The sequence below is a fragment of the Clytia hemisphaerica genome, unplaced genomic scaffold (genome assembly GCF_902728285.1).
Source record: "Clytia hemisphaerica strain Z4C2 unplaced genomic scaffold, Clytia hemisphaerica genome assembly, whole genome shotgun sequence".
In the NCBI taxonomy this organism is placed as follows: Eukaryota; Metazoa; Cnidaria; class Hydrozoa; order Leptothecata; family Clytiidae; genus Clytia; species Clytia hemisphaerica.
Window position 1 is genome coordinate 509,849 of NW_027104189.1, and position 27,591 is coordinate 537,439.

General features: G+C 34.5%; 1 protein-coding gene across 1 annotated transcript; it reads left to right on the plus strand.

The window, feature by feature from the left end:
* On the plus strand, nucleotides 1-26,781 carry LOC136814973 (nuclear pore complex protein Nup88-like). Its single transcript, XM_067071396.1, has 16 exons — nucleotides 1-266; nucleotides 10,496-10,665; nucleotides 10,922-11,047; nucleotides 11,539-11,766; nucleotides 15,645-15,834; nucleotides 16,967-17,111; nucleotides 17,487-17,585; nucleotides 17,871-17,946; nucleotides 18,307-18,408; nucleotides 18,589-18,630; nucleotides 21,835-21,939; nucleotides 22,270-22,395; nucleotides 23,474-23,617; nucleotides 24,000-24,126; nucleotides 25,993-26,117; nucleotides 26,325-26,781. Exons 1-16 carry the CDS (start codon nucleotides 60-62, stop codon nucleotides 26,386-26,388), a joined length of 2,076 nt encoding a protein of 691 aa, XP_066927497.1. The 5' UTR covers nucleotides 1-59; the 3' UTR covers nucleotides 26,389-26,781.
* The last annotated feature ends 810 nt before the right edge of the window (nucleotides 26,782-27,591 follow it).

The following is a 27,591-nucleotide window of genomic DNA, read 5'->3' on the forward strand; positions in this document are numbered from 1 at the left end:
TTAGCCTGAGAAGGTACAATAGTCTAGGCTGTGAACGTTTGAGAAAGTCCAAAAGCAAGATGGCGGCTTTCCAAGCGGGAAATTTTGAAGATCTTCAATATCAAGTCAAAACCGATTTCAAAGAAGATCTAAACAGCGAAAGAGTTAAATGTAATTTGTCAGAATTTAAGCAAAATACATTTTTCTACTACTCTGATGCTCAGAAATGCATCTACATCCAACCTGTTCAATCAAAAAAAGGATTTTCACAGAAGTCCCAAATCCAGGTATTTTTTATATTTTCTTACCAGTAGGGTGGACAGGCCAAAGTTTTCCCCTCAATTTTAAGAAACCAAACTAATTTTATTTGAAAGTCCTTACCTTTGTGAGAAAAATGAGGGGTCATTTATTAGAATTGGTTAAGTATTCCCAAAGTTATTCCACTTTCAAAACACAAAAAAATCACCTTTTCAAAGAATCGCCTCCTTACACCTAGCCTGGGAATCCATGCTATGATTTCTTCTTTGATAAACTGATGACGAAATGTATAGCATGGTATGGGCTGAGAGTTTGAATTTCTCAGATCCTAATAACGGTTGAAAACAGAGCCAATCAAATTTTGTTATTCTTTTACTGGTCACACTTTCTTACTTAGAGAAAGTGCAACTTTCGAAATTTGCTTTTTATTTTAGTAAGTGAGGACAGCACTAAATTCGAATTTCCTACTGTAAAAAATGTGAGTCCAATATTGGACTCACAGCTCGAACCCGTCTTGTGTACATCAAATTATAAAAAAAACACACGACGGTTCTCCTGTCTACCTTACACCACGCCAGCAAGAAATAATTTTCGGAAGCACCAAAATCGCGCCAAAACACAGGTCTGTAAATTACACTATCTGGTCAAAAAAAGGTGATTCCATGGTCCAATTTACCTGAAATTTTGCACACAAGCTGGAATTCATGAAATTAGTTAGCAACTCCAGAAGATTTTTCAAATTTTAATTTTTTTTTCAAAATCTATCCTATCTTGTAGAGCTTTGAAAAAGAAAGAAAATGAGGATTAGTGGTTGTAAAGATATTCAAATTTTAGTGTCAAAAATTTGACTAAAAATGTCAAAAAAAGGTTAGGAAAATAGCTTGGAAAAATTCGAAAAATGTGTCAAAAAGAAAAAAAAGAAATTTTCCAGTCATGGTTCTTAAATTTTGCATATCTCTTTTTCTAGTGTAGCTAGAGACCTCAAATTTGGAGGGAGAATTCTTTGATGGTGTTGAAATATTATTATATAAAAATATTTGTAAAATATTTAGTATATTTATCAAAATAACGAAAGATATATCTTTTTTTGAAAAAAGAAGGCATTGCATTGTTTTATTTCTGTTTTTGAAGAAAATAGCTTGGAAAAGGTTGAAATGAGTCAAAAAAGGTGATAGGACCCATTTTCAAGGGGCCTCTGGAAATGGAGGAACAAAAACTTATGAGTAAAGAATAAGTTTTTCTGAAAGGAGAAACCACAAATGAAAAGAAAATCCATTTCGGCAAAAATAAAAACTTTTTTTTGGGACATTCCCATGTTAAAGAAGCAAAAAAGTTATAAAAACTACATGAAAATGAAAGAACTAGAATTAGCGATTGTGATTTTTGAATTCCTCACCCTTTTTTCTGATAAACATACAAAGTTTCAGCCTCAAAATATATTTTCCTCCGTTTCCAGACACATTTGTTCTTTGATAGTTGCAAATTTTTTTTCTCCCGTCGGCAAACAATTTTCAAAATGTTGCAAAACGTTCGGCATTTTACCAATTTGCCGTCTAGCCCGTGTCCACAGTGTTATATATATACCGCTAGAAAGCTAAGATCATGGGCTTTCATTTAGTAAAAACCGGAACGCTTTAGCATACATAGAAAAAAAGTTCCAAGGGTTCAAAGTTCACAGAAAAATAAAACATTTGGCTTGACGTCAACGAAAGTTGCATGACTTCTGGAGTCGCTAAACTAGTTAGTCAAAATCTGAAATTAAAAAAAATTTGGAATATTTGGCGGTATTTTAAAGACCAGTCTGTAAATTACACATTTTGATAAAAAAAAGTGATCCTGTCGTCCGATTTACCTGAAATTTTGCACACAAGCTGGGATTCATGAAACAAGTCAAAATCTGAATTTTCAAAATTTTCGGAATACCTGGCAGTACTTTACAGACCGGTCTGTAAATTACACATTCTGGTCCAAAAAAGGGGATCCTGTGGTACGATTTACCTGAACTTTTGCACAAAAGCTGGGATTCATGAAAATAGTCTAAAAAGTTTTCAAAATTGTCTGAATATCTAGCAGTATTTTACAGACCGGTCTTTCTACACAATTTGTTAATCTAGCGTGTACCTAAATGCGCAAATTTTGCACACAAGCCACAATTCATTTAAGTCAAAATTGAAAACCTGAAAACAGTCCCACCCCATGTCTGAAACTTGATGAGATTTTATGAGCTTTCCAAAACTATGCCATTAGTTAACAACAAGTTTATCCCACTTTCTTGAAAAAGAAATTAGCAAAGCAGATTCATTGAGATTTTCTTTTCTAGAAAAATTTCCTTGCAGAGAGGTCCAACAAAATTTGAAACTGGCAACTCCTGATACAAAATTTCTACAGGTTGATTAAGTTGATTAAGTTTGAAATGAAAGTTTTCATTTTCCTATGAAAATTTGAGGGCTTTCCTATTTTGGTAGAAGAAACGTTTGTCTCGGGAGGACACAAAAGTGTCTAGCCAGAGATTGGGAATTTAGAGCAGATTTATCCAAAAAATAAATAAGCTAAGACAAATCATTTTATGTTACTTTGTTGGAGCTAACATCCCAAAAATCTGTAATTTTTTTTGCATAAAAAATTTCTGAAAGCTGAGATTCAGTTGTTTGTTTATATTTTCTGCCATTTTGAGAAAAGAAAGACCAATCAAAAGGCAGTTCGAACGTCAAATGACGTCACATACAAATCAAAAAATTTGAAAAAAGTTGATGAGAAAATTTGTCTTACCATACCATAGAAAACTGACTCATACGTTTGAGCGGAACAAGTTTTGGAAAAACAAATTATATGGCTGAATAGCAGGAGCATTCAGCTTTGATTTGATACCACGCACTAGTAAAAATGTTGTGAAATTCCTGCCAAAAATTTCAAACCAAAACTTATTTTTCAATTTCTTGGCTCTTGGAGATCTTTCTTTTTTTCACCCGTAGATTCAAAACAAACTTGAATCACGAGGGAAGACAATAGTGAAAAAATTATACGGCTAACGATTTTCGCTCAATTGTTATAACCTTTTGAAAAAGGCCTATGTTTTGAAACGTCGGTGCCGGTTTCGATTCCGTGTCCGTCAAAATTGGTAGGTGGGTTGCGATTATCGCACGATTGTGACTCAAGGAAACGACGAAGACGGCTGGTTTTACTTAAAAAAAAAGGTTTCTGAATATTATTTTTCAAAGGTGAGATATTTATCTCCAAACTTCTTTTTTACGAAAATTGGGAATTGTTACCGCTCCGCACCTTTCGGCCTCCCTAGTTAAACTTTAGCTTATCGCTAATGAGCTGGAAATGATAGCTAAAAACAAATTTCACCACTAGAAAGCTGAAATCCTCAGCTTTCAGATGGTGTATGCTGCTTAAATGAAAAAATCGCAATTTCTTCTTATTTTCGAAATTCCAGACGGTCTGTAGATTTTCAAATAAAGCACTTTGTGATAGATTGTAGCCTAATCTTACCCTGGGTTTACTAAAAAAACCGCGATTGAAAAGATGAACCAGCTCAATAGCGACAGCTATTTGTTTCAATGTGGGTCGAGAATTTTCCGGTGCCGTGGTCAGCGCTAAATCGCGTTTTCACCTTGACGTCAAAAACATGAATATCTTTGGAAAGAAAATAGATACCTGGATCCAGTTTTTTTTACTTGTTTCCCTGATAATTCCTGATTGATTTAAAAAAAAGAATGAACAGATTTGGATGATTTAAAGGTAAATACTAATGCATTGAAGTTCATTTTTGTAAATTCTTCCTCGTTCCGCGCAAAAAATCCCGACGAGTGTGCACCCTATTACCAGTTACATCAAAATGCCTTTTTACCTGTCTTTAAAAATATAAATATAAAAAGTAATCATGGAAAAGGACGCCAAAAAAAAAGACATAAGTGTGAGAACAGAGTAATCAAACTCGTTAGAAAAAGTACCATTAGAAGTCATAAATAAAAATCAACCTGAATAAATGCAATCGAAATTCCTGAGAACTTCATAATTCCCCAAACAACATTACATACAACGAATGTAAATACACAGAGAGTACAAGCTTATCAGCAAGTACAAAACGCCTACTACCTACAACTTACCTCTTACTTTTAAAAAGCTCAAAACAGCTTTAAATTACCTTAAAAATATTCAGCATGTTAAAATTAGCAAAATCTGAAATTTTGGTGGTAAAAAAGACTTTTATTGTACTTTATTCCAGGAGTAGTTAATCGATATATACAGTGTAGACCTAAAGCTCTAAACCAGCATTTAATAACATGAAAACCAGAATATGATTCTTCAATGGGAATCAAAACTATAAAGTACACTTACAAACATCAATTTGTCAGATCTAACTAAATTAATAACCGCACTGTTATCATTGACAATAAAACAAACGATTTTCTGTCAAGAGCCTTGTAAACATTCCAACCACTTCCATCAAAATGATCTATCACAGCTCAATCTACCATTTTTAGTGCGGTTCGAGGATTGAGCCGAGAACGCTCCGCGAACTCCTGCGTGCGTGAAAAACTTCAATCTATCAATCATTTTCTCAAGCGAAGAGTACGTGAAGCGATTCTACTAGCTTTACGATAGTGCCGCGGGTCATCAATGGACAGTATTCAATTGTCATTATCCCTTTATTTTCATTCCTAGTAGAACTTTTGCAAAAAAAAGGAAAAATAGAAAAGTTGTATTTTTTGCTGCTCTATTCACATACTGAATTTGAAAGATCTTCTATGTGGCGTTTTTTTGCAAACTTCAAAAGACTGATTTTTGTCCCGCCTTTGCGGGACTTTGGCTTAAGTGCTTGAGTGCAGCATAGGGTACAAAGTCCAAACATGCGTTTCTCGTAATTTTTGTGTGAAGAGTTAGGTCTACACTGATATAAATCGATAATCTTGAGTAATCGATAAATAATCGATGGATTAGATATTGATTAACCGATAGAATCGATATAGGTAATCAGACCTTCTAAAAATCTTGATTATCGATAGACCTTTTTTCAAAGAGGCCACCCTGTTGAATAATCAGGGCTGCAAATAAATATTTTTAGTCAATCAGACATCATGTCCGACAGAAATGAAATCCTGTCGGTCAAACTCAAAATCCTGTCGGTCATTTTTTAAAGTTACGGAGAAAGCGAGTAGGAAAAATAAAAGTTACCTTTGAACAGTTTGTTACTGTATATAATAGAGAAATTGATTCGATAAAAGTGATCTTAGAAACACCCTTGGAAGTTACGAAGAAAGCAAGTTGATAAAAGTTAACTTTGAAACACCCTTGAAAGTTGCGAAGAAAGCGAGTTGATATGATAAAAGTGATCTTAGAAACAAAAAAGGTTACGAAGAAAGCAAGTTGACAAAAGTGATCATAGAAACACTCTTGAAAGTTACGAAGAAAGCAAGTTAACAAAAGTTAACTTAGAAACACTCTTGAAAGTTAGGAAGAAAGCGAGTCGATAAAAGTGATCTTAAAAACAAAGAAGGTTACGAAGAAAGCAAGTTGACAAAAGTAATTTAGAAACACCCTTAAAAGAGCTACAAAGAAAGCGTGTTGATAAAAGTGATCTTAGAAACAAAGAGAGTAACGTAGAAAGCAAGTCGATAAAAGTGAACTTAGAAACACCCTGAAAGCTACAAAGGAAGCGAGTATTAAAAGAATAGGCTAAGTAAGAGACAGTGGTGTAAGAGATTTATTTTCAACTCTCAAGTTAATGGTTTATTCCTTTTTTCATTCGGACATCATGCCCGACACAAAAGATTTTCAGTCGGTCAAATAGCATTTTCAGTCGGACATTGACCGATGACCGATGTTTATTTGCAGCCCTGAATAATTATGTAGTGCAGAAGAAGATACCAAAATGTCAACTAAACTGAGAGATTTGCTACACTGAACCAATTGAACCAAATTACAATAATTACTTCTTATTTATACAAAACTAATAATTTTTTATTACATAAATTGTTAACGTTTTATATGCGAGCAACAGATTCAGAATAATAGAGGTAATTATTTTTACAACTCACACTTTTTTGATCACATTAAATGACATCTTGGACATTATAGTCATCTTGTTAGATGTTTTGTTTCGAGAGTCCTTGCCATAGTTTATTGTTCAGCTTGGAGAGGGAATGTTTGTAAACATAGAATTTTTTTTCATATCAGTTATTTGGGGGATCGGATTTAAGCAGGGCTGTCAGATATAGGACCATTCACGGTACTTATCTTCGATCACCGTATCGTTATCGATTATATATCGATCATGACCGACTATATTGACTACATTTTTATTTGACGTCAATTAGATAAGACGCTTTTGCAACGCTCTTCGGAAAAATGGCTGAAAACAAACAAAAACATCAAAATTCATGAAAATAACATCAAAATGGATAAAGATCAGCCTTTCGAAGCAGCCTCACCAGCTCAAGCTTGCACGCCTTCAAGATGTACCAATGACGAAGACCTGGATCGCTTGGAATGCAAAAAATGTAAAAGATCAGTTCATTATGAGTGCACACAGCTACCTTTGTATCAGCTACAAATATTCATGACATCCTATAACGATCATTATTTATGTTCAAACTGCGTCCGAATAACGAAGAACCTAAGAAATAAAGTGGAGAAAAACACTCAACATATGATGCAAAATGAACTTAAAAAGAAAGACAACGTCATACAAAAACTGAACAACGAGGTCAACACCAACACCAAAATCGTGATTCCATCAAAAATGATCTCAAAATTTTTCTAGCAGGAAAACTACAAGAAATGGAAGAAAAGACAAGAACCATGATAAAGGAAGAAATCAAGCACACAACAGAAATAATGACGGAGACATCAAAGAAAACATACGCCGAAATTACTAAGAAGCACAAAGAAGACTTAAGATCTGCCGAACAACAAAAACGGAAGGAAGAAAGTGAAAAGAAAGACATAGACTCTAGAAAACTGAATATCATCGTTCACGGGTTTCTCGAATATTCAGGCCCAGATAAGGAAAAAGAAGAAAATGGGGAAAAATATGACATATTTCGGTTCCGAGAACTCCTGGAAGACATCAATGTTCCAGAAATAAATGTTACTCACCACAGATTAGGAAACAAAAAAACAAAAAACGGCCGTCCTCTTAAAGTCACCCTACAAAGTCAGCATGACAAAGATCTTATCATGAAGAATTTACACATGCTGAAAGAAACTTGTTTCTTTCAGGTAAGTATCACGGAAGATTTCACAATCAACGAACGGAAAAAGATAAAGGAGATGCACGAACAAGCAAAGAAACTTAACAAAGACTATAACAATAAAGACTTCAACTGGCGTGTTAGAGGAAGCCCAAGAACAAAACTACGAATCGTTAAAAAATTACAAAACCAAACAAAAATATCTTCAAATTATAAACTAAAATACTCTACAGAAGAAATCGTCAGCGATTGGGCATCGACAGATGGTGATGAATGATTCATTTTGTAAAATAGGCAGTCGAACTCTATTAGCTTTAAAGCTAGTACATTTTTGTACACTTTTTTTCGACTTTAAAGAATATACACATTAACATTAACATACATTACCTCCTCTTATTTAGGGTGCACACTCGTCGGGATTTTTTGCGTGGAACAAGTCGAAAATCAAAATTAGAACATTCCATCCATCATAACTTATCCTTAATAACTCCAAACTTGTTCATTCTTTTTTTTTAAATACTCAGAATTTATCAGAGAAAACAAAGAAAAAAACCCCACCCCATTACCTACCTTCAATAAAAAGATAAACCATTTATTAGAGATCAAGGTGAAAAAATGGCTACACGGAATTCGTGGCACCACCTTGACCACCATTTTACAAATGGCTATCGCTATTAAGCTGGATAAGTTTTGAAAAAATCTTTTGGCCAGGGTTGTGGAAATTTGTCGTTCTTTTCGTCTATTTTTAGTATATTAACGAAGGATTCTTTAGATAAACCCCCTCCCTTTATATTCATTTCTGGAACTTTTTCAAAAAAACGGAAACCTAGAAAAGTTTTATTTTTTACTGCTCTATTGACATACTGAATTTGAAAGATCTTCTGCATTTTTTTCAAACATCAAAAAACCAATTTTTTGTTCCGCTTTAGTTGGACTTAATCTTGGGTGCTTGCGTGTAAGAACAGACTATAAAGAACATAAGGCTTGGATGGATAAAATGTTAAGAAAAAGTTAGACTAGACTCTAGAACACTGAATTTCATAGGAAAATAGACAAAAATATTCAAAAATAACAAAAATAAGAACATGTTATTAACATTGTTAGGCTTAAAACTCAGAAAATTAAGAACATCCAAAGGCTTTAAAATTTAGGATGTTCTCATAAAAAAATGTGTATTTACAAAGAGCAGTCAAGTGCTTTTTTATTTAGCTGCGTTTAGTGCCTTTTACTTACGTTTATTTGGATAACAATCTGATCAACGCGACCAAACATCCTGTATTGCGTTACTCATTTCTTCCCACAATTTAGTTTAGTTCAGCCAGCCAAAAACTAAATGACAATTTGTAAACTTAAGTACCATTTTTCATTAAAAACAACCAAAAACATTACTACTTCCCTAAATAGAATCTGGCAGAATACCAAAATGAATTATCTTTACGATGAGAGTTTGTCTTCGGTAAAAAAAGGAAGTGAAAAACAGTCATTACCATATAATGCAGAAAATTTACAATATGATGTCATACCTGTGTATTGAAGAAAGCATCCACCAATAGGTTCTTCAAAATATCTGTTCTGTAGAAATGGCGTCAGAAAAGACACGTCAATAACACATGGACATTTTTTGCTAAACTTTTGATAAAGGTAGAAATATAATGTCTAGTAAAGGGAAATATTCTTTTGTAAATCATAAAGAATGAAATGCTCATGGCCTGCTATGATTTTTCCAAATGAAATAAAAATGTTTGAAGAACGAGGATGATAAATGAAGTCAAAACCGCAGCAATAATATTGACACAGATAAAACATAACATAACATTTCAATAAAAATGACAAAACAAGTCAGGGACAAGTATAGTGATTGAAGGAATCTAGAAGTGAAAATAAAAGAACCTAAAGGGGCCATTCTAAAAGTACGTTCGTCACCGAGGGGGGGGGTCAGCAAAAAAGCAAACGAAAACGAAAACGGGGGGAGGGGGGTCAATTCGATCTGTGTACGTTCGCTTTTGCGGGGGGGGGGGTGCTTGTCACAAGCGTGACTTTTAACTTAGTCTATGAAAAATATTTTTCTATCTATCTCTTAATTACATTTTTTGTTTGAATCGATAACCGAAGATAATTGTTAATCCCCTAAACAATTGTGTATGTTATAATTGTTTAGCAATTATTAGATAATTAGAGAGCAAAAACTTAAGGTGCGATAAGATTAAAGAATAATGCTAAAATCATATTCTTTGAACTTGCCTTGTCTAAATTCTCCAATTATCTTCAAAGGAAAAAGTAATTTTTTTTGAAACATTTCTTTACTAAAACATGTATTTTATGTATTTGTGATTGTTGTAAGAATTTGGGTGAAATCGAAAAATCGGGGGGGGGGGTACTTCAAAACGAACGCTGACGAACAAGGGGGGAGGGGGGTCTGAAAATAGGGAAATTTGGACGAGCGTACGTTTTGAATGGCCCCAAACGTTTAATAATGGGCAAGAAATCTGTCCCATGACTTTTTGGTACTTTGTAGACCGGTCTGTAAAATACGCACCAACCCCCTTCCGGAACTAAGGAACTACTGGAGCTTTTGACTTAAATTTTCACCAGTGGTAGATATTTACCATCTAAGATAGTGTGCAAAATTTTTAGTTTGCTCACACAGGTATTTGGTATTTTACAAATTTCAGACCGGTTGTTTTTTTACCTAAAATGCTCACTTTCAGCATAACTGCTCGTTTGATCTTAATGTAATTTTAGCTGCAAGCTTGTATTGTCAATACCTAGGCAAAAAGCGCAATTTTGTCCCGGGCTGTAAAATACACGGTAACAGCAAGTGGGGAAAAATTGACCCTCAGTCCCAAAAATACATGTTACGTGATGCTGCCTTGCAAAATTTGAGCAAAAATAAATTTTAAAGTGAAAACGTGGGCTCCTACTTATGTTATTTTCAAAGAATAATGACTTCGTCAGGTGGCAAGGATCCCCCCCCAAGATGCTCGAAGGGTTAACAGTATTTAACAGTAGTTTTTTGAAAAAAGTTTGACTCATTTTGATTGATCAATTTTCTGTTCTAGAAATTATCGCTCACAACAGCACCACTTTTTGCAGTTTCCAAATTGAAATGTAGCATTACTGGTAATCACGCTTTACTGTTTGGGAAACATGGTCTTGCAGTCGTAGAACTACCACGGAAATGGGGTGATGACAATTTATTTGAAGGCGGTAAAACTAAAATACAGTGCAGGTAATTGTAAAGTTTTATTTTTTAAATCCTTTATAATAACTTGTTTTGGCCCTCATACAGACACAATTTGAGATTGTTTGTAACAGGACTGAACATGAAGACCAGGCTGCTTCATGATAATTTTATGACTCAGTAAAATAAAAGTCGTTAAAATCCTAAATCTAAACGAGACAAATTACCACTGGAGAGTAAATATACCATTTCAGATACAATTGAAATTGCATTTGAATAATATAATTTTTTTTTTGATTTTTAGGTCAACTATTCTAGATCAAAGTTTCTATGAGCATCACTTATCAATTGAAGTGGTCAATGCATCATGGTATCCAGGAAGTCCAACAGATAGCCACCTTCTTGTGTTGACAACTGACAATTGTCTACGGTAGGTTAAACGTTTAATTAATGAACCTTTTGTACCTTTTTATTGTTTGGTGGCATACATTTTGTGAATTCATCCAATTGATATAGATAATTTTATGTTCCCATGTTATCAGTTAAAAGTACTCACATTTTCAGACTGATGTTTTTTAGTCACCTTCATTCAGACTTTTGTATCACTGTATTACAGATCTTTAAAAATGTATTTCGCCGTTGACAAATCAAAAGGTCCGATCTCAAAATTATTGCCTGAGAAAACTAAGAATTCTTCTGTTTGTCTGAGCATAAAATTTACGATTGACCCTGTTTCATGTAGATGGGACTCTCCTCACTATGCAAATAGGGCCAATCTCAAATTTATAAAGCTAGCTAGACAGAAAAACCCTTAGCTTTCTCAGACACTAATTTTGTCATTGGCCCTTTTGATTTGTCAGCGATGTTTGACCTTTTTTAACTGAGTGAGGAGTTTAAAGTCACAACTGCGCTCTGTTTCAGGATATACGATATAACACGTCCAGAACAGCCCTTGTTAAGATTACCACTCTTTGACAATGTGTCTGAAACAAGCAAGAACAGACTATCCATGGTTCTTGGTGAGACTGTGGTTAACATGGCTATTGCACCACCAAAAGAGGACTCCCTTGGCAACAAAATGTACCCTGTGTACGTAATGCAGGAGAGCGGGGATGTTTGGGTTCTTCACTGTAAATTTGCCCAAAACAGGTAAAATATTAATGAAATATTCTTTACCTCTTAAAGTCATGAGTTGGACTTTAAACCAACGAAGCTTTATTATTCGAAGGGGCAAACAGACGCTATGGTTTACTAAGATATTGTTTTGCACAAAAACGTATGGCGCGCCAAAGCGGAAATAAATACTATCTTTCATTTCGCGACACTATCTTTCATTTCGCGGCACTATCTTTCATTTCGCGGCACTATCTTTCATTTCGCGGCACTATCTTTCATTTCGCGGCACTATCTTTCATTTCGCGAAACTATCTTTCAGTTCGCGACACTATTTTTCAGTTCGCGACACTATCTTTCAGTTCGCGACACTATTTTCCCAAAAAAACATTATCTTAATTGAAACCAATAGTACCTTTTTCACAAGATGCTATCTTTATTATGGAAGCCGAGAAGTGCCATCGAGAAAAAAATATTTAATGTTAGAAAAAAAATATTTAATTTTAGTAAGAAAAATTAAATTTAGAAAAAATATCAATTTAGAGAAAAAATTAAGTTCACTTCAGAAAAAAAACGTTTTACCCTATTCAACCTAGGCTTTTAGGGGCGTTTAAGAACTAGAGGGGGGGGGGGCTTTTCCTGTACCACCCCTTAACTTTTGATCTAATGGGTCTTTTTGGATGAAATTTGGCACACAAGATCCTTGTCAAGTAAGGTAACTTGTGACAAAAAATTTTTCTGATGACGTCACTCATCATGCCCAAAGTGAGCAAAAACCGAAATTTTCCATTGTTCTTATAAATTGCTATTGTATTCTTACAAAGGCATTAGAAAAAAGTTGCCTGAGTTTAAAATGCTTATTTTATCCTAAATATTCAATAAATTACGGTTTAAACAATATATTTGACATTAAAAATAAATTTGTATTGGAAAAGTGTCAATTTTTGTGACACCTTACTGTCAGAAATGTCATCATGCTCAAGGTGTGAAAATATTTAGGTGTCAAATTTTTTTTTATTTTGAAGCAAAATAAAAGTTAGGAATTTACAGAAAATTTCACGGCAAAAGCTCTATTATTTCAAGAGCTATTACCAATAGTTTGACTTCCGAACAGAAAGAGCCCCCCCCCCTAGTCCGAATAGGGTTTAAGATAAAAGTTTTTTTTGGGAGAGAAAAAAGAGAAAACCTTTTTTGCCTGATTCCGTGCATGCTTACACCAAAAGTCCACCGTCTGAAAAAAAATTGAAAAAAGAAAAACTTTTTGGCCTGATTCCTCCCGGGCGGCACACTTACAACTTTCGTTTTCATACTTCCTGGATTTGTCTTTGGATTTAACTTTTGTTCAGACCAGATTATTTTTTTGCACATCACATAGATGTCAATCCACAAACAATTCAAGTTGACAGAACTGAATTTTGAAGAAAAAAAAAATATTTTGGGCAAGTTTGGGCCAAAAAGGGCGCAAAAAATGCGGTTTTTCAGGATTTGCTCAATATTTAATAGCTTTTATTTATCGGGGAAAAAATGTCGAAGTTTTATTTCGTCAGGGAAAAAAATCGTCATCTAGAGGTATTTTCGTCACTTTCTTCCGACTAAAATTTCAAATTCGTCACTTTTCCCCAACCAAATTTACAATTTAGTTAGTCACTTTCACATGACTAAACTGTCCAAATGAAATGGTTTTATTCTTCACTTAGCTCGAAAATAGATCTTGTAATTCGACGTTTGGTTAAATTAAACACTAATTTCGGTTAATAAAGGTGTAAAAAATTTGAATTTGAAGTTTGGTTGGGGGAAAAATTGAGTAAAAGTGTTTGGTCGGGAATAAAAAAATCGGGTAAAAAAAGTTTTGGTCAGGTGATGAAATGTCGGGAATTAATTTTGTTGGAGAAAAATTTCGTCACCCCTTCAAAATTTCCGTCACTTTCCACTGACATTTTTTCCCATAATAACAACGTAGGTTAGATTTTCTGCATAAAAAGTAGAGTATCATAAATAGGTAGGTGGTGTAACACGGTTGCCTTAGATTTCGGTAACAAAAATTAATGTACATAAAAAACTGCGAAAAGCGCTAAAATTAAAACCTGCGAGAAGTAGTTCCAATAAGGTATGTTTTAAGGTTTTAATTTTTTTTTCTATAGTAAAATTAAATTTTTTTTTCTAAATTGATAATTTTTCTAAGTTTAATTTTTTTTACTAAAACTAAACATTTTGTTCCCTAATTTAAACTAATTTTTCTGAAATTGAATATTTTGTTTCTAAATTTAAATTTATTTTCTAAAATCAAATATTTTTCTCTGAATTCAAATTTATTTTTCTAAAATAAAATTAAATATTCTTTTATTCTAAAATTAATTATCTTTTTCTGAAATTAAATATTTTTTGTCGATGGCACTTCTCGGCTTCCATAAAAAAGATAGTATCCCGTAAAAAAGATAGTATTGTTTCAATTAAGATAATGTTTTTTTGGAAAGATAGTATCGTTTTAAATAAGATAGTGTCGTTTTAATAAAGATAGTGTCGCGAACTGAAAAATAGTGTCGCGAACTGAAAGATAGTTTCGCGAAATGAAAGATAGTACTGCGAAATGAAAGATAGTTTCGCGAAATGAAAGATAGTGCCGCGAAATGAAAGATAGTGCCGCGAAATGAAAGATAGTGTCGCGAAATGAAAGATAGTGTCGCGAAATGAAAGATAGTATTTATTTCCGCTTTGGCGCGCCATAAAAACGCACATGATTATTTTGACAGCATGCATTGTATTATACTGGTCAAGACTTTCATTGGATAAGTTGTTTGTTTGTTGAGTATCGTACATAATGTAAATGATAGGAGTGACACTTTTTTGATTAAAGTGGATCGGAGACTTTCGGAGAACAATGAAGATTTTTATTGATAGAAAAAGCGGTGAAATAATTTTCTCAAAATTGGCAGTTTCATGTCTCATTCAAACAATCTTGCATTGTTCTTATAAAAAGTGACATTGCATAGTTTTCGCCATGTTTTGTCATTTTTAGAAAAATGAGCATTTCTCGAGATTAACTTGGTATTTTTTCTGACTTTTTGCACAACGATGTACAATGTTATTGTTTAAAATCTAGTGGAGCCCGATTTTCGAAAAACAAAATTTCTTGGATAAATTTTGGACCAAAAAGTGCCTAAAAAGGAGTTTTTTGGACGTGTAAAACTGCTCCGTTAGTTTTTCCTGATTTTTTACACAATGAAATGAAATAGTAATCCTTAAAATGCGAGCCTTCAAGATTTTCAAAAGAAAAAGTTTTCGCCAAATTTGGATTTGTGGAAGTTGCTTCGTTAGATTTTATCTTTAAGAGATAGAGTTATCTTTACAGGAAAGGAAGGATAGTTTTTTATGCCCAAAACTTAGCATGGCTTGAAACAAGCTTAGTTATGCTTTTCAAGCTGACATATCTCTATGCTGTTATCTTTCCGTTTTGCGGAAAGAGCGTTTGAGCGCACAAATAGCGAGTGGAACATTCTTTGCTGCCTAATTCCGCATATGCGAGACGTAAAAATTTGGTTGTATATGCTTGATCCGATCGAAAAGTCAATTCGGCTACAGCATGAAATATCACTTTTACTTTCGGAAGTTTCGTGGAATTTAATTTCGCGGTTGAGAGGATTTTTTGTTTAAAATGTGGCCTATTTGCACTAAAAAGACCAATTTTATAGGTGATTTTTTTAAATCATGAGAATATTCGTGTTTCGTGGAATTTAATTTGGTGGATTTGTCGGAAAACCACGAAATTAAATTCTGCAAAAAAATTTTCCCTTAACGTATCTATCTCAGGTAGTTCTATTCAGTATGTTGCTTGTTATTAATAACATAATTAAATGTCTTTTGATATTGCTAAATGTTGGATTGAATGCTGATTATGCTACTTATATTTTTCTTAGAATTCATGTGGAGCAACAAGGTCCATTAGTGATGAATCCACCGGCAGACGATAATTACGGTTGTAATTTTTGTACCTTGTTGTGTTTACCGACAACTCCAGTCACTTTAGCCCTAGCAACGAAAACAGGAACAGTGTATAATTGCGTGGTCATTGTCGGTGATGAAGAAATGGATGAGCTGGGAAATAAGGTATTGATTGTTGATTCAAGAAAGTTCAAGTTGATTATAAATGTAATTTGATTGCAATGGGCTTTTCCAGAAATAGTCCGTGCCCTCTGTTGAAGATATCGGATATCCAGGGGGTTACCGATTTTTGTTTAAAAGTGGATATCCAGGGGGTTGAATATCTACAAGGGAGCGGCTATCCAGGGAGCATATTTTTAAGAGTAGATATCCATGGGGTCTTTACTAATAAAGTAGGATATCCAGGGGGGGGGGTTCAATACTTCGAAAAATCAATATCAATATCCTCAACAGTAAAAGTTCAATTTAGTTTACTGGAAAAAAAAGTAACAAAATAATAATAATGAGGAAACAAAACCACCTGTGATTATGTCTGACTATGATACATGTCTGACACATGAAAAGGACAGCTCATGTTATCTAATCCGACGTTCTACCATTCGATACGCTTCATTAATCGATAATATTTTTAAAAGACAACATAAACAAGAAACTCTCATAGATGACGCCGTGCTATTCGATTCTCCCCCTTATTTTGTAAATCCAATTCCCTGGAAAATCGAATTAGAGAGCATAAATTGTAGAATCAAAATCATTCTTTCAATATTCGATTCTCCCCCTTATTTTGTAAATCCAATTCCCTGGAAAATCGAATTAGAGAGCATAAATTGTAGAATCAAAATCATTCTTTCAATATTCGATTCTCCCCCCTTATTTTGTAAATCCAATTCCCTGGAAAATCGAATTAGAGAGCATAAATTGTAGAATCAAAATCATTCTTTCAATATTCGATTCTCCCCCTTATTTTGTAAATCAAATTCCCTGGAAAATCGAATTAGAGAGCATAAATTGTAGAATCAAAATCATTCTTTCAAAATATTGATCATGTTCATTTAGTAATTTTTGGCACTGTCATTCAATAAGTGGTCGTCGATCTTCAAGAACAAACAATATATCAGTTGTTTACAGCTGTCTGTTCTATCAGATTTACTGTTTTTAAGACTTTTGATGAACAACTTTTATTGTAACATAAAATCATGCACGTTTAGTCTGAAAAATTGTTTTACTACTGGCAAAAGATTCACATTATGTAAGCCATAATTGGTAATGTAGAATTTATATGTTTTTTATTCTTAAGTCGGTATCAGATTATGTGGAACGTTTCCCAACAGAATCATTATATGTATACGAAACCATCAAACTGGAAATGAATCTATTGAATTCAAGCCGTCAGCAAGTCATCGGAGATCCACCCGAACTCTCGGACATTATGCTTATTCGAGGTAATTATTCGTTTTTCGGCTTAATAAGATGTCTTGGGTGAATAAAAATTATTCTAATTCGACTTCAATTTAAGCCTTTTTGGGATCATATGTGGACGATTTTCTCTTCCAATTGAGGGCTGTTTGTTGGCCTCAAACATGTGGATTTCGGAAACTTTTGACTAAAATTTTGCTTTGTGAATCCAGTAGAGCCAGTAACAAAGAGTGGCAGGTAATGAGACGAGTACACGCTTTCGATCTTGTTTGTTGTTGTTAACCCTTGATGAACGATGGTTCTTTCAAACACCAAGATTCCAAAGAGGCTCCCTTTTTTGAGGTATACGACACTCAGCCCCACTTATTGACCTCAATTTTCTTTCCTTTCTTTTCTCGTAGATAAATCAACAACAGACAGATATATCAGTGTCAGTAGCGGTGGCATACATACAATAACTTTACCCTGGGTGCACGAACTTTCCAATTTCTTTGGCTCAGGTATTCACTCACTATCTACATAGTGCCATTCCACCTCTCACGGCAATGTTCTGTTCTTCGCTATATTCTGCAAAAGAAATATGAAAAAATAAACAAAACGCATTCCAAATCAGGTCAATTATATTTCTTTCTCTCTAAACAGTTCAAAGTTTTTGAAAAAGTCGTTGAGCTTGGTGAGAGATTTTTAAAAATCAACCAAAGGAATTGACATGTAAAGCGCCCTTTATAGAACCGTCACCTTTCCCAGTCATACTAGCCCTTTATGACTCTTGGAATATCTTATAGATTCACAACATTGCAATCAAATGGAAAAGCCTGCAGATGTGCGCTATCTGTTATGCACAAAACCAGTCGAAGACAGGTATAAGCTATTTCAGTATAAGTTACTTCTTTTTTTTTGGGGGGGGGGGCTGGGGTATGAGTTTTAGTACCAAAAAATGGCTTAGATTTTAATTTTACAATTCGGTCCACGAATGACACAGAAATTCAAAAGTCTAGCCATTGCAGTGAGCATGTTCAAAATTTGTTTTATTTGCGAAGTTAAGTATCCTGTCCCGATATGATGATGACCATTCCGATAAACCTCATGATTTTAATTGTCTCAGCAAACAATGTTGATCTTTACTTGAATCTAAAACCTTAAGGGTGTCCATTGTCAACAAAGGAAATTGTTGCTTCCTCTTTTCATCCAAAAACGATTTCTTTTCCCTTTATTATTCAGCCATGCCAGTGTGACAGTATGTGGCTGCTCAGTGTTCGAAGATGGTTCAACATTGATGTGTATTTTGTCCAATGGTGAACTAGTGCCACTCCAACTAAGAAAGTAAGAAAAGTTTATACCTTAAAAATGGATTGAATTTCGTGTTTTCAATTTTCGAGATTTTAAAACAAACGGAAATGCAAAGATTTCCACATTATAAAAGGTGTTTGATTGTGTCTTGCTGTCCAGCTTTGTCACTGTTATTTACTTATTCTTATTGTACCTGAATTTTAACATTTTCAGACCTTCAGAACAACATTGGGAAGACAACAAGCCAGAAGCAATGTAAGACATTCTCAGTTCGGAATTTTTAATGTGGTTTTAAAAAAGCTTGTGGCCAAGATGTGTGTGTTTTTTTTCTTCAGAATAACGTAATTTTACTGTTTCCTGTGCTATTCATTCTGGTGACTCTTTCGTGCACTGGGTTCGAGTTTACAAGGGCTGAATGTCGTTAATTAGCGAGTTTATGTATGGTGTGTTTTTCTGCGCTGGAGACGATTAACTTTGATTTATCCAGATCCTGATTGACTGAAATCAGCATTTTTACCGTCCTCGATTTTACGGGTCAGAAATACGGGTTGTTCCCAATTGTTTTAGTCAATCCGCTATGGCGCGCCGAAAGGCTTTTTGGACCTACCTTAAGGTAGTCCTTTAAATTAACCCTTGTCCGTCCGTCCGTTCGTCTGTTGCCAGCTTTTCTCGGGATCGGCTCATTAGTTTTTTCTATTTTTTTGCACAATGATGCGAAATGGCAATGCCCAAAATGTGACGGAGCCCGATTTTCGAAAAAAAAAATTTTCCGACCGAAAATGGCGGAAATATGCCGGAAAAACTGGTTTTTCGGCATTTTCTCGAGATTTCATCATTAGTTTTTTCTGATTTTTTGCTCAAAGATGCGTATTAACAATGCCCAAAACATGGCCTAGTCCGTTTTTAGAGAAAAAGTTTTCCGGTTGAAAATGCCGGAAATATGCCGGAAATCGCCGTTTTTCTGGATTTTCATTGGACTTTTTCCATATAATTGGTTGTTTTTTCATTCAAAAACATTATTAATAGCAATGCCCACCATCAAGCATGTTTCAATTTTCAATAAAATTGATTTTTGAAGCCGGAACTTTCTAAAAATTGCCGGCCGGAACAGCCCGATTTTCGCCGGAAAAAAAAACAAAAAAACAGTATTTCTGAATTTCTTGAGCTGTACTTTATATTTTTTCATGAAATTTTGCACACTGATGCAAAATGTCAATACCTAAATTGTGACGGAGCCCGATTTTTGAAAAAAATTCATTTCCGGCCAAAAATGCCGGAAATATGCCGGAAACACTGGTTTTTCGGCATTTTCTCAAGATTTCGTCATTAGTTTTTTCTGATTTTTTGCTCAAAGATGCGTATTAACAATGCTCAAAACATGGCCGAGTCCGATTTTTGAGAAAAAAATTTTTCCGGCGAAAAATGCCTGAAATATGCCGGAAATCGCCGTTTTTCTAGATTTTCATTGAACTTTTTCCTTACAATTGGTTGTTTTTTCATTCAAAAACATTATTAATAGCAACGCCCACCATCAAGCATGTTTCAATTTTCAATAAAATTGATTTTACTCCCCTTTCCTCTTCCCCCATCAACAATCAATGATAAAATTTAATGTTTTATGCATTTTGGCAAAACGCTATATCGTCTGACTGATTCTTTTAATTTTTCTCCTTATGGCCGGAGTATCTAGCTTCATCATCAGGGTAGGTCCATTCAGCATTTGCTTTTAAGACTAACTTTTTGAAATACAATAACTTTTTTTAAGATCAACGGTTTTTTTATACTACCAACTTTTTATTATAATACCAACTTTCATTTTGATAATATCAGATTTTTTAAATAGCAAACTTAGGGCCTTATTTTTTAGAATACCAACTTTTTTTTATAATATCAACTTTTTTTATAATATCAACTTTTTTTATAATATCAACTTTTTTTATAATATCAACTTTTTTTATAATACCAACTTTTTTTATAATATCAACTTTTTTTTTTATAACACTAACTTTCATTTTTATGATATCAATTTTTTTGGTCTCGCTTAGTCAATTTTCTTTTTTCACCATGTAGACGGACCTTTACAGTTCTTCACTGGAAAATCTTTTTTGTTTACACGTGGAGTCTTTTGCTACTTAATACGTACAAATTTTCGCCCTTTTTGCGAAAGTAAATGTCTTAAATTTCGCGTTAGAATAATAGGTCGATAGATGAATCGATCGTTAAAGGTTTTGTTTCCAGCTATTGGAAGCGTTTTGATCTATGTATCAGATTTAAAAGTTTATTCCCCAAGTCAGCATTTTTAGGCCAAATACTGACAGTAAATACCCGTCCAAAACTAAGTCCTAATACTAATTACCATCCCAAGAAGGGAATTGGCCTAAAAGTATACTCTAGTCTATCATTTCGATGGCTGGCTGGCGTATTAGCGGCCGCCCACGAGCTTCATCGAGCCTAGTGTAATCTAGACTAGAGTCTACTTTTGGCTTAACTTTGCATTTTGATGATTTCAATGACGCTGAGTTCAGTAAAGACTAGAAGGCACTTTCGATTTCAAGCGCAACTTTTTGTCGTCTCCATGGAAACTTCAAATTTCTGCTGAAAAGGGCCTGGATCGGTTGATGGATTTTGGTTGGCAACAAATAGGCCATTTCACACTCGAAATGAATCACTGGTAATCAGGACTGGTTGCGCTCTAGTAACGACTTCCGGTTGGCTAGACGCAAAAATCTTTAAATTTTTTCAAAACTTTGGACCAATAATAAGTCGTCATCGGCGCGCAGTGGTCCTGATTACCCATTACGCTTTGCATCGCGCTAAGACTCTTTCTACACTTGATCGATTATACACGCATAGTAAGCGAGACAAAAATTGGTTTTATGAAAAATAGTTGGTATTATAAAAAAAAGTTGGTATTATAAAAAACATTTGGTATTAAAAAGCCTTTTGGCGCGCCATAATCCGCCGTCCTCCAAAGTACAAATACATTGACTCTCTAATGTCTGTTTCTAGGTCACATCTGTTAAAGCAGTCACCTTAGTTCTTCTCATTTTTAAATTTAATATTTTCATGGTCCCAAAATCACTCCCACTAGTAGGGGGAACTTTGTTCGTTTTTTTAGGTCGCTCGATTTTTTTTAGTCAAAGCACTTGTTATACATTTTTGGAAAGCTAAGGAGTAGGGGAATCAAAATAACTTGGGTGCCAATTTTTTTTCGGAAACTTTGGTGTGATTTTCGGAAAAATACGACAGTCAAAAAAAAATCATAGCGTTAAAAATTAATGAAAATTTTAGCTTGAGAAAACGGAGACCTGTTGTATATTTTTGGAAAGCTCTCAAAAATGACCATTCCCTGGTCACGTGACTGTTTATTTGACGTCTGTTAGGCGTTCGAAAAAGAGGACAGGTATTATTAAAGCAATTAAAAACTGGTTAGAAATCAACATCCATTTTATTTTTCAGAAACAGACACTTTTCATCGCCATTGCGTCAACTACGTGGTGTTGGACAGTTTCAAACGTACATATCAAAGATGCTGGTCAAGGAGGCTACTATACCTATCATTAAGTAAACATTTTTTTATTCTTCAATGATAAAGGAAGAAGGAAGGAAAGGCGTAAATCATTTTTTGATGAGCTCAATATATTTGTCATCTTTAAAAAGTGGAATATTAGTCTTATCTTACTCTTTTGTGCTTAATTGTAGGAAGGTGGAATAAAAAGGGGGTGATACTCTGGGAGAAAATCCATAAAATGGGGCCAATATTAAGTGATTTTGGGGTTATTTTCCCAAAATTCCCATTTTATTTTGACTATGGGAGTAATCAAAGAAAAAAGTCACTCACTGCCTGATGATTGTAAAAGTGTTGTATGAAACCAGTGATTTTGTTACTTTTAGATGTGGTGGCTCTGATGACCTGATCCCTCCCGATGTTTATTTCAAACTGTTGACCAAAACCACTCAAGTCTTACGTGAAGAATACATCCAAAAAATGCTTCTCGCCAAAGCCGAACTCGATAAAAGGTGAGACACCCATATACAGTGAAACCATGTTCGCACGTAACGGTTCCGTTTCTCTCCGAATCGAAATGAAGCCATTCTATTGGTTAGAAGTGACGTAAAACTTGAACTTAACCAATAGAATGGCTTCATTTTGTTTCTGAGCGGAACGGAAACCGTAGCGTAAGAACATGGTCTGAGACTCACTAAATGAGACGCCGAAGTCAACCAACGAATTAGACAGTCAATGGGCTGTTCCATTAAAAAGCATAAAAGGGGGTGGACGAACCTTTTCAAGTCACAAAAGAATTATTGAAAGTTTTCTCCTGGAAAATGGCAAAATTAGCAAAAATACCCTTGGAAAGATTCTTTTCGTACCTTAAAATGAGGGTGGGCGAACTAAAATCAGTCTTTCACTCCCTTGAAATTTTGGAACAACCTTATTTAACCCCTCGGAAAAATGGGGCATTTTTCTCAGATTACCCTCTGGAAATGTTCGTCCACCCCCCCCCCTGTATGGATAAAAAATGGAATAGCCTGATGCTTTCCTGAATTCTAAAATGTCCAACTATCTCTCGTTCTTCCAGCGTTGGGTTCCAGACTCGAACCTAAATAACTTATTAAGTAACGTTTAGCTTTCTACTCGATACGTCACAACCGACTAGCTGTTGTAAAAGTGACATGATTTCAGGATAACGTGGCGCATAACCTGAATCATAGAATCATAAAGCCCGAAGGGCTAGATGTCGTGCTTTGGCTGAAAAGTATGCCGAGGTTAGGTAGGAAATCCTACCTAGGTCACTTGACATTACAATAGAATTTCAGCACTTGACCAAACAGAAGCTTCGCGGGTTTTCGAAAAGAATAAGAACAATATTTTTTCCGATATTTACTTTTTTTGCCTGTGATGGCTTAAAGCACGACATCCAGCCCTTCAGTCTTAATAAACCTGTGACCTGAATACCTTCTGGAGTCGAGTCTTTGGTTATTGATTACATGTGTTTCTTAACGAATCATTTTCTCAGACTCTACTAAGATTAGGTTACTCTAAGATTAGGTTACTCTAAGATTAGGAACAGTCGATTGTGATATTTTTTTAAAGGTGCAAGATTCTTCGAGAAAAAAAGATGGAGCAGCTAGAAGAACTAGATCTCCTACAAAACGATCAAACACTTGGCGATAAGGGAGAAGAGTTGGCAACTAAGCTGGAGCAAGCTCAAGAAAATATGGCAGCTATTACTGACAGGTAATATTGACCATTTTACATCGGAGAAATAAGTCAAACGGGATGGACATTAAAAATGTTCGGTCAAAAAATTTCCATGGAAATTAGCGAGAGGGTAATTCTAGTGAGCCGAGAGACTCTAGTAAACAAAATAGAGAGATAATTTATAAAATTGCATTCGACATTTTAACAAATATTCTCATAAAAAAACTAATCTTGCAATAACCGATCCCTTTATTAACAAGACTATGAATCTTTTTTCCTTTGAAGCCTTTGAAACTTGATATCGATAATGCTATCAGAATCATAAAATAGTGAACTAAGAGGCTGGGTTCTTAAGAGTTTTTAACTTGTTCGCCGTCAATAGCGATCGCAAAACTTTTCTCTTTTAATTATCTTTTAGAGTATCAAAAGTATTCAGGAGGATACAAAGGTCTTCCCCAGTCCTTTCACACGAAGAAAAAGAATGGGCACAAGAGTTGAAATTGATGCAAAACAAAGTTAATAAACTGAAAAAATTTTCAGAAGTGGTAAGTGGCATTTTACTTACTGGAGATATCCAACAAAAGGTATAGCGTTTGGCTACTGTCGGCTATTTTAAGCACATCCAAGAGCTTCAAAAATAACTTTACACCGAAAGAATTTGTAGCAATCAGGGTTATAAGGGATTTCTGGTAAGCACTTTTGGAATTTTTCTATCGCGTTTAACTGTGCCTAATTCCTTTTTCCCTCTTTTTTATTAAAATCACTTTTTAGTGAGTAGTACATACCCTACACCCTTTAGGTGGGCCTAACTGTTAAACGCACTTAGTATAGGTAAATTTTCTACATATGTGAGTACTAGGCTTTAATGATCGACCATGAAAGTGGTTTCATGTCAATCTAAATTACTTTGTCCTGTCCTTACGGGAAGGGGGGTTATCTGTCAAAAAATTGCTCAACTTTACAATAGGGATTCGGTCCACTGAGATTTATCTAAACAGATAATTTGATGATAATAATGATTTTTATTCCCGGCAAAGCAAAATCAAAGGTTTTTCTTGGAAATGGTAACCTAATAGTACAACTACTCGATGTGGGTTTAAATACTCAATGCCGGTGTAAATGTACTGAGAGGGCTAGATTTTCCTTTTGTTAAGGTATGTGTTCACCTTTCTTGACACATTCTCTTTAATTGATCATATCTTTAGAACAACAAATTTATATATCAAAAGTATATATTTTCTGAAAGCCAATAATATTCTCTTTCTAATGGTAAAAGTTTCAGCTGAATTTAAAAAACTGGACAGGATATAATTAAAATCTTAAGAATTTTAACCTTACCTACCTCAAAGAAGTTAAAGTCACCCATAGCTTTTGAATTTTGAAAAAATAATTTCGATACTAGTATGTTCCCAATAGATTGAACTAAAAAAGTGTCTTGGGATTTTTTTTGGAATTGACTTTAACTCTTTAAATCTAAATTCTGTAAAAATATCGATAAAAAAGTAAATTTAAATGTGATTTTTTCAGTTATCTGTAAATTGAGGAAAAACAACTCGGTTAGAAATAAAATCCTAAGACACTTTTTTAGTTTGATCTTTTGGGAATCTCATAAAAAAAGAATGAAGTCGATATCTAAATGCTATGGGTGACTTTAACTTCGTTAAAAGTAGTATGGTGTGGTAAAATTTCGTTTTTTTCTACATCAATTTGAAATTTTTAACGAGATGATTGCTGTTTATTTGAGTAATCAGTGAAATGTGTCAAAAATATTACTATTCAATAGAGGTGTGAATAAACATCAGCTGAATTCTCTCTTTTGTCTTTGTTGTTTCCGAAAGAGACAATTATTTGAGTAAATAATCCATCATAAGACGAACTTTGTTTTGAAATTTAAATGGTTATAACTCTGGATCAAAAAAAGATTTTAAGATCGCGATTTTACCAAAATGAAATCTAGTAACTTTTCTTCCACTTTGACTGAAAAAATTCTTTTTGACAAAAAATCGGAAAAAAGGTGTACACATACCTTAATGAAAACTTTTGATGTAGTGCCGTTTTTGTCAGGCATTGTTGAAAGCATTGAAATGTTATTTTTGCGGGTAGCACTTTTAGAGACTTCGATCAATAAGGGCGGCTTACATTGCATTGTAGATTATTTTCAAGCACTGTCATGAAAGGAAGTTTTCTGTTAGAGTAGTCTGAGTAAAAAGGAGAAAGAAGTTTATTATTTCGCTTTCTCTCTCTAAAGATATTTCACCATATATTTGTTAGCTATTTGTGTCCAAAATCCTTGGGGATTTTTAAAGGTTGGGGGATGCCAAGAATGGAGGACCAGACCCCTTTCCGCACTGCATTTGAAAGATATGTATAGGTCCGATTTTACAATAAATGAACACTTTCTTTACTTAAAGATCAAAACGAAACACCAGAATCTAGTTCTGCAAAGCACGCCAATGTCATTGGTCAACAAATCAACCAGTAAGCCTTCCATGGCCACCACACAAGCTATCAAGATTCGTGGAGTACTCAAAGACCAGTAAGTAGATAACAGAACTTCTATCTCAAATAAATTGCTTTTTTAAAAGGATAACCAGATGCTATGATGTCTTTGGTTTCGAAAGATTTCGCCTCCAAATTCTTATCGTCAAAAATCTCAAATTGGTAAATTTAAGCCTGTATGGCCTTAATGGACCTTAATGGTAGCAATTCTTAATTTTCCCCACTCTGATTTTCTTATCTTTAGGGGCAGTGTCATATCTCAACTGGTCGATGAAGTGAACGCACTCTCGGTTCGAGTTGGAACGTGAATTATAGTTTAACGAAGTAATAATAGACTTCAGAGAATGCTAATTTGAGATATTCGGCACCGGAATCAGCTCTAGATGAGCAAAATGTTATGCTGTATTTTTTTGCTAGCATACCATTAACTCTCCGCTCTGGTACGATTGAGGAATTACATTTTTGAAGATGTTTAAACAAACCTGGTTTAAATGTGGCTGCCTATGTTTTTTTTGACTTCACCATAATTTGCATTTTGGATACAACCAAAGTAATATATGTCACACTTATTAGATCGTTCTGACTGATCTGTCATTCTATGTGAGACTTTCGATAAACAAATTCTGTTCATGTTAAATCTTGAAATGATGTAGGATAATATACACGTTTTTTTATAAGAACAAACTACATAATAACTGAAACCTTCTAAAGCACTGGGCTCAACTTCAGTATAGGTGTGAGAGTGGAAGGCCTAAATGTAAACACTCAGGGAATAAAGAAGGCTCAGGGTGATGGGTGCTCAGGATAAGGGAGTTAGAATTATGAGCTATATGGTAACGAATGGGTACTCCGGATTAAGAAAAAAGATTTTGGATGTACACAATGTCGCACTTTATACGAATGTACTCTCAAGTTGCAAATAAACATTTATATTTTATTGATTCGATAAAGAATTTTTTTGTTCTTCCTACTTACTCTTGCCAATAATACAAAAAGATCAATCAAAATAGTAACCTGCTTTGTCTAAGTGCTCCCTACTCCCGTGACTTGATACGTCCCTCGACGTCTGTGTCCTTTCATGTCCTTTTACAAAGTTTAATTGCGACATGCGTCAGTCAATGGTAAAAAGGTCATTTTTCTCTTCGGAAATATGTACCGGAAAAATAGGATCATAAGTGCCTATAGGCAAGCGAGAGGTCGTGGGTTCAATTCCCACTCGATTCGTTACCTTTGAGAAAACTGGGAAGTACATTCGTGTATGATCCGTTGATTCATTACATATACTCTCGGGTACCTAATAGCCGGGGGGTTTGGAATAAGCAGGGGGGTTGGAAAAAATCTCGAAAATTAATAAGCGGGGGGGTTGGAATAAAAATGTCCTGGGTGGAAAATTTTAAAATTTCCCGAAAATCAATAAGCGGGGGGGTTGGAATAAGAATGTCCTGGGTGGAAAAATTAATTAGCGGGCCCCCGGCTATTAGGTACCCGAGAGTAAGTAATGATTTCACACA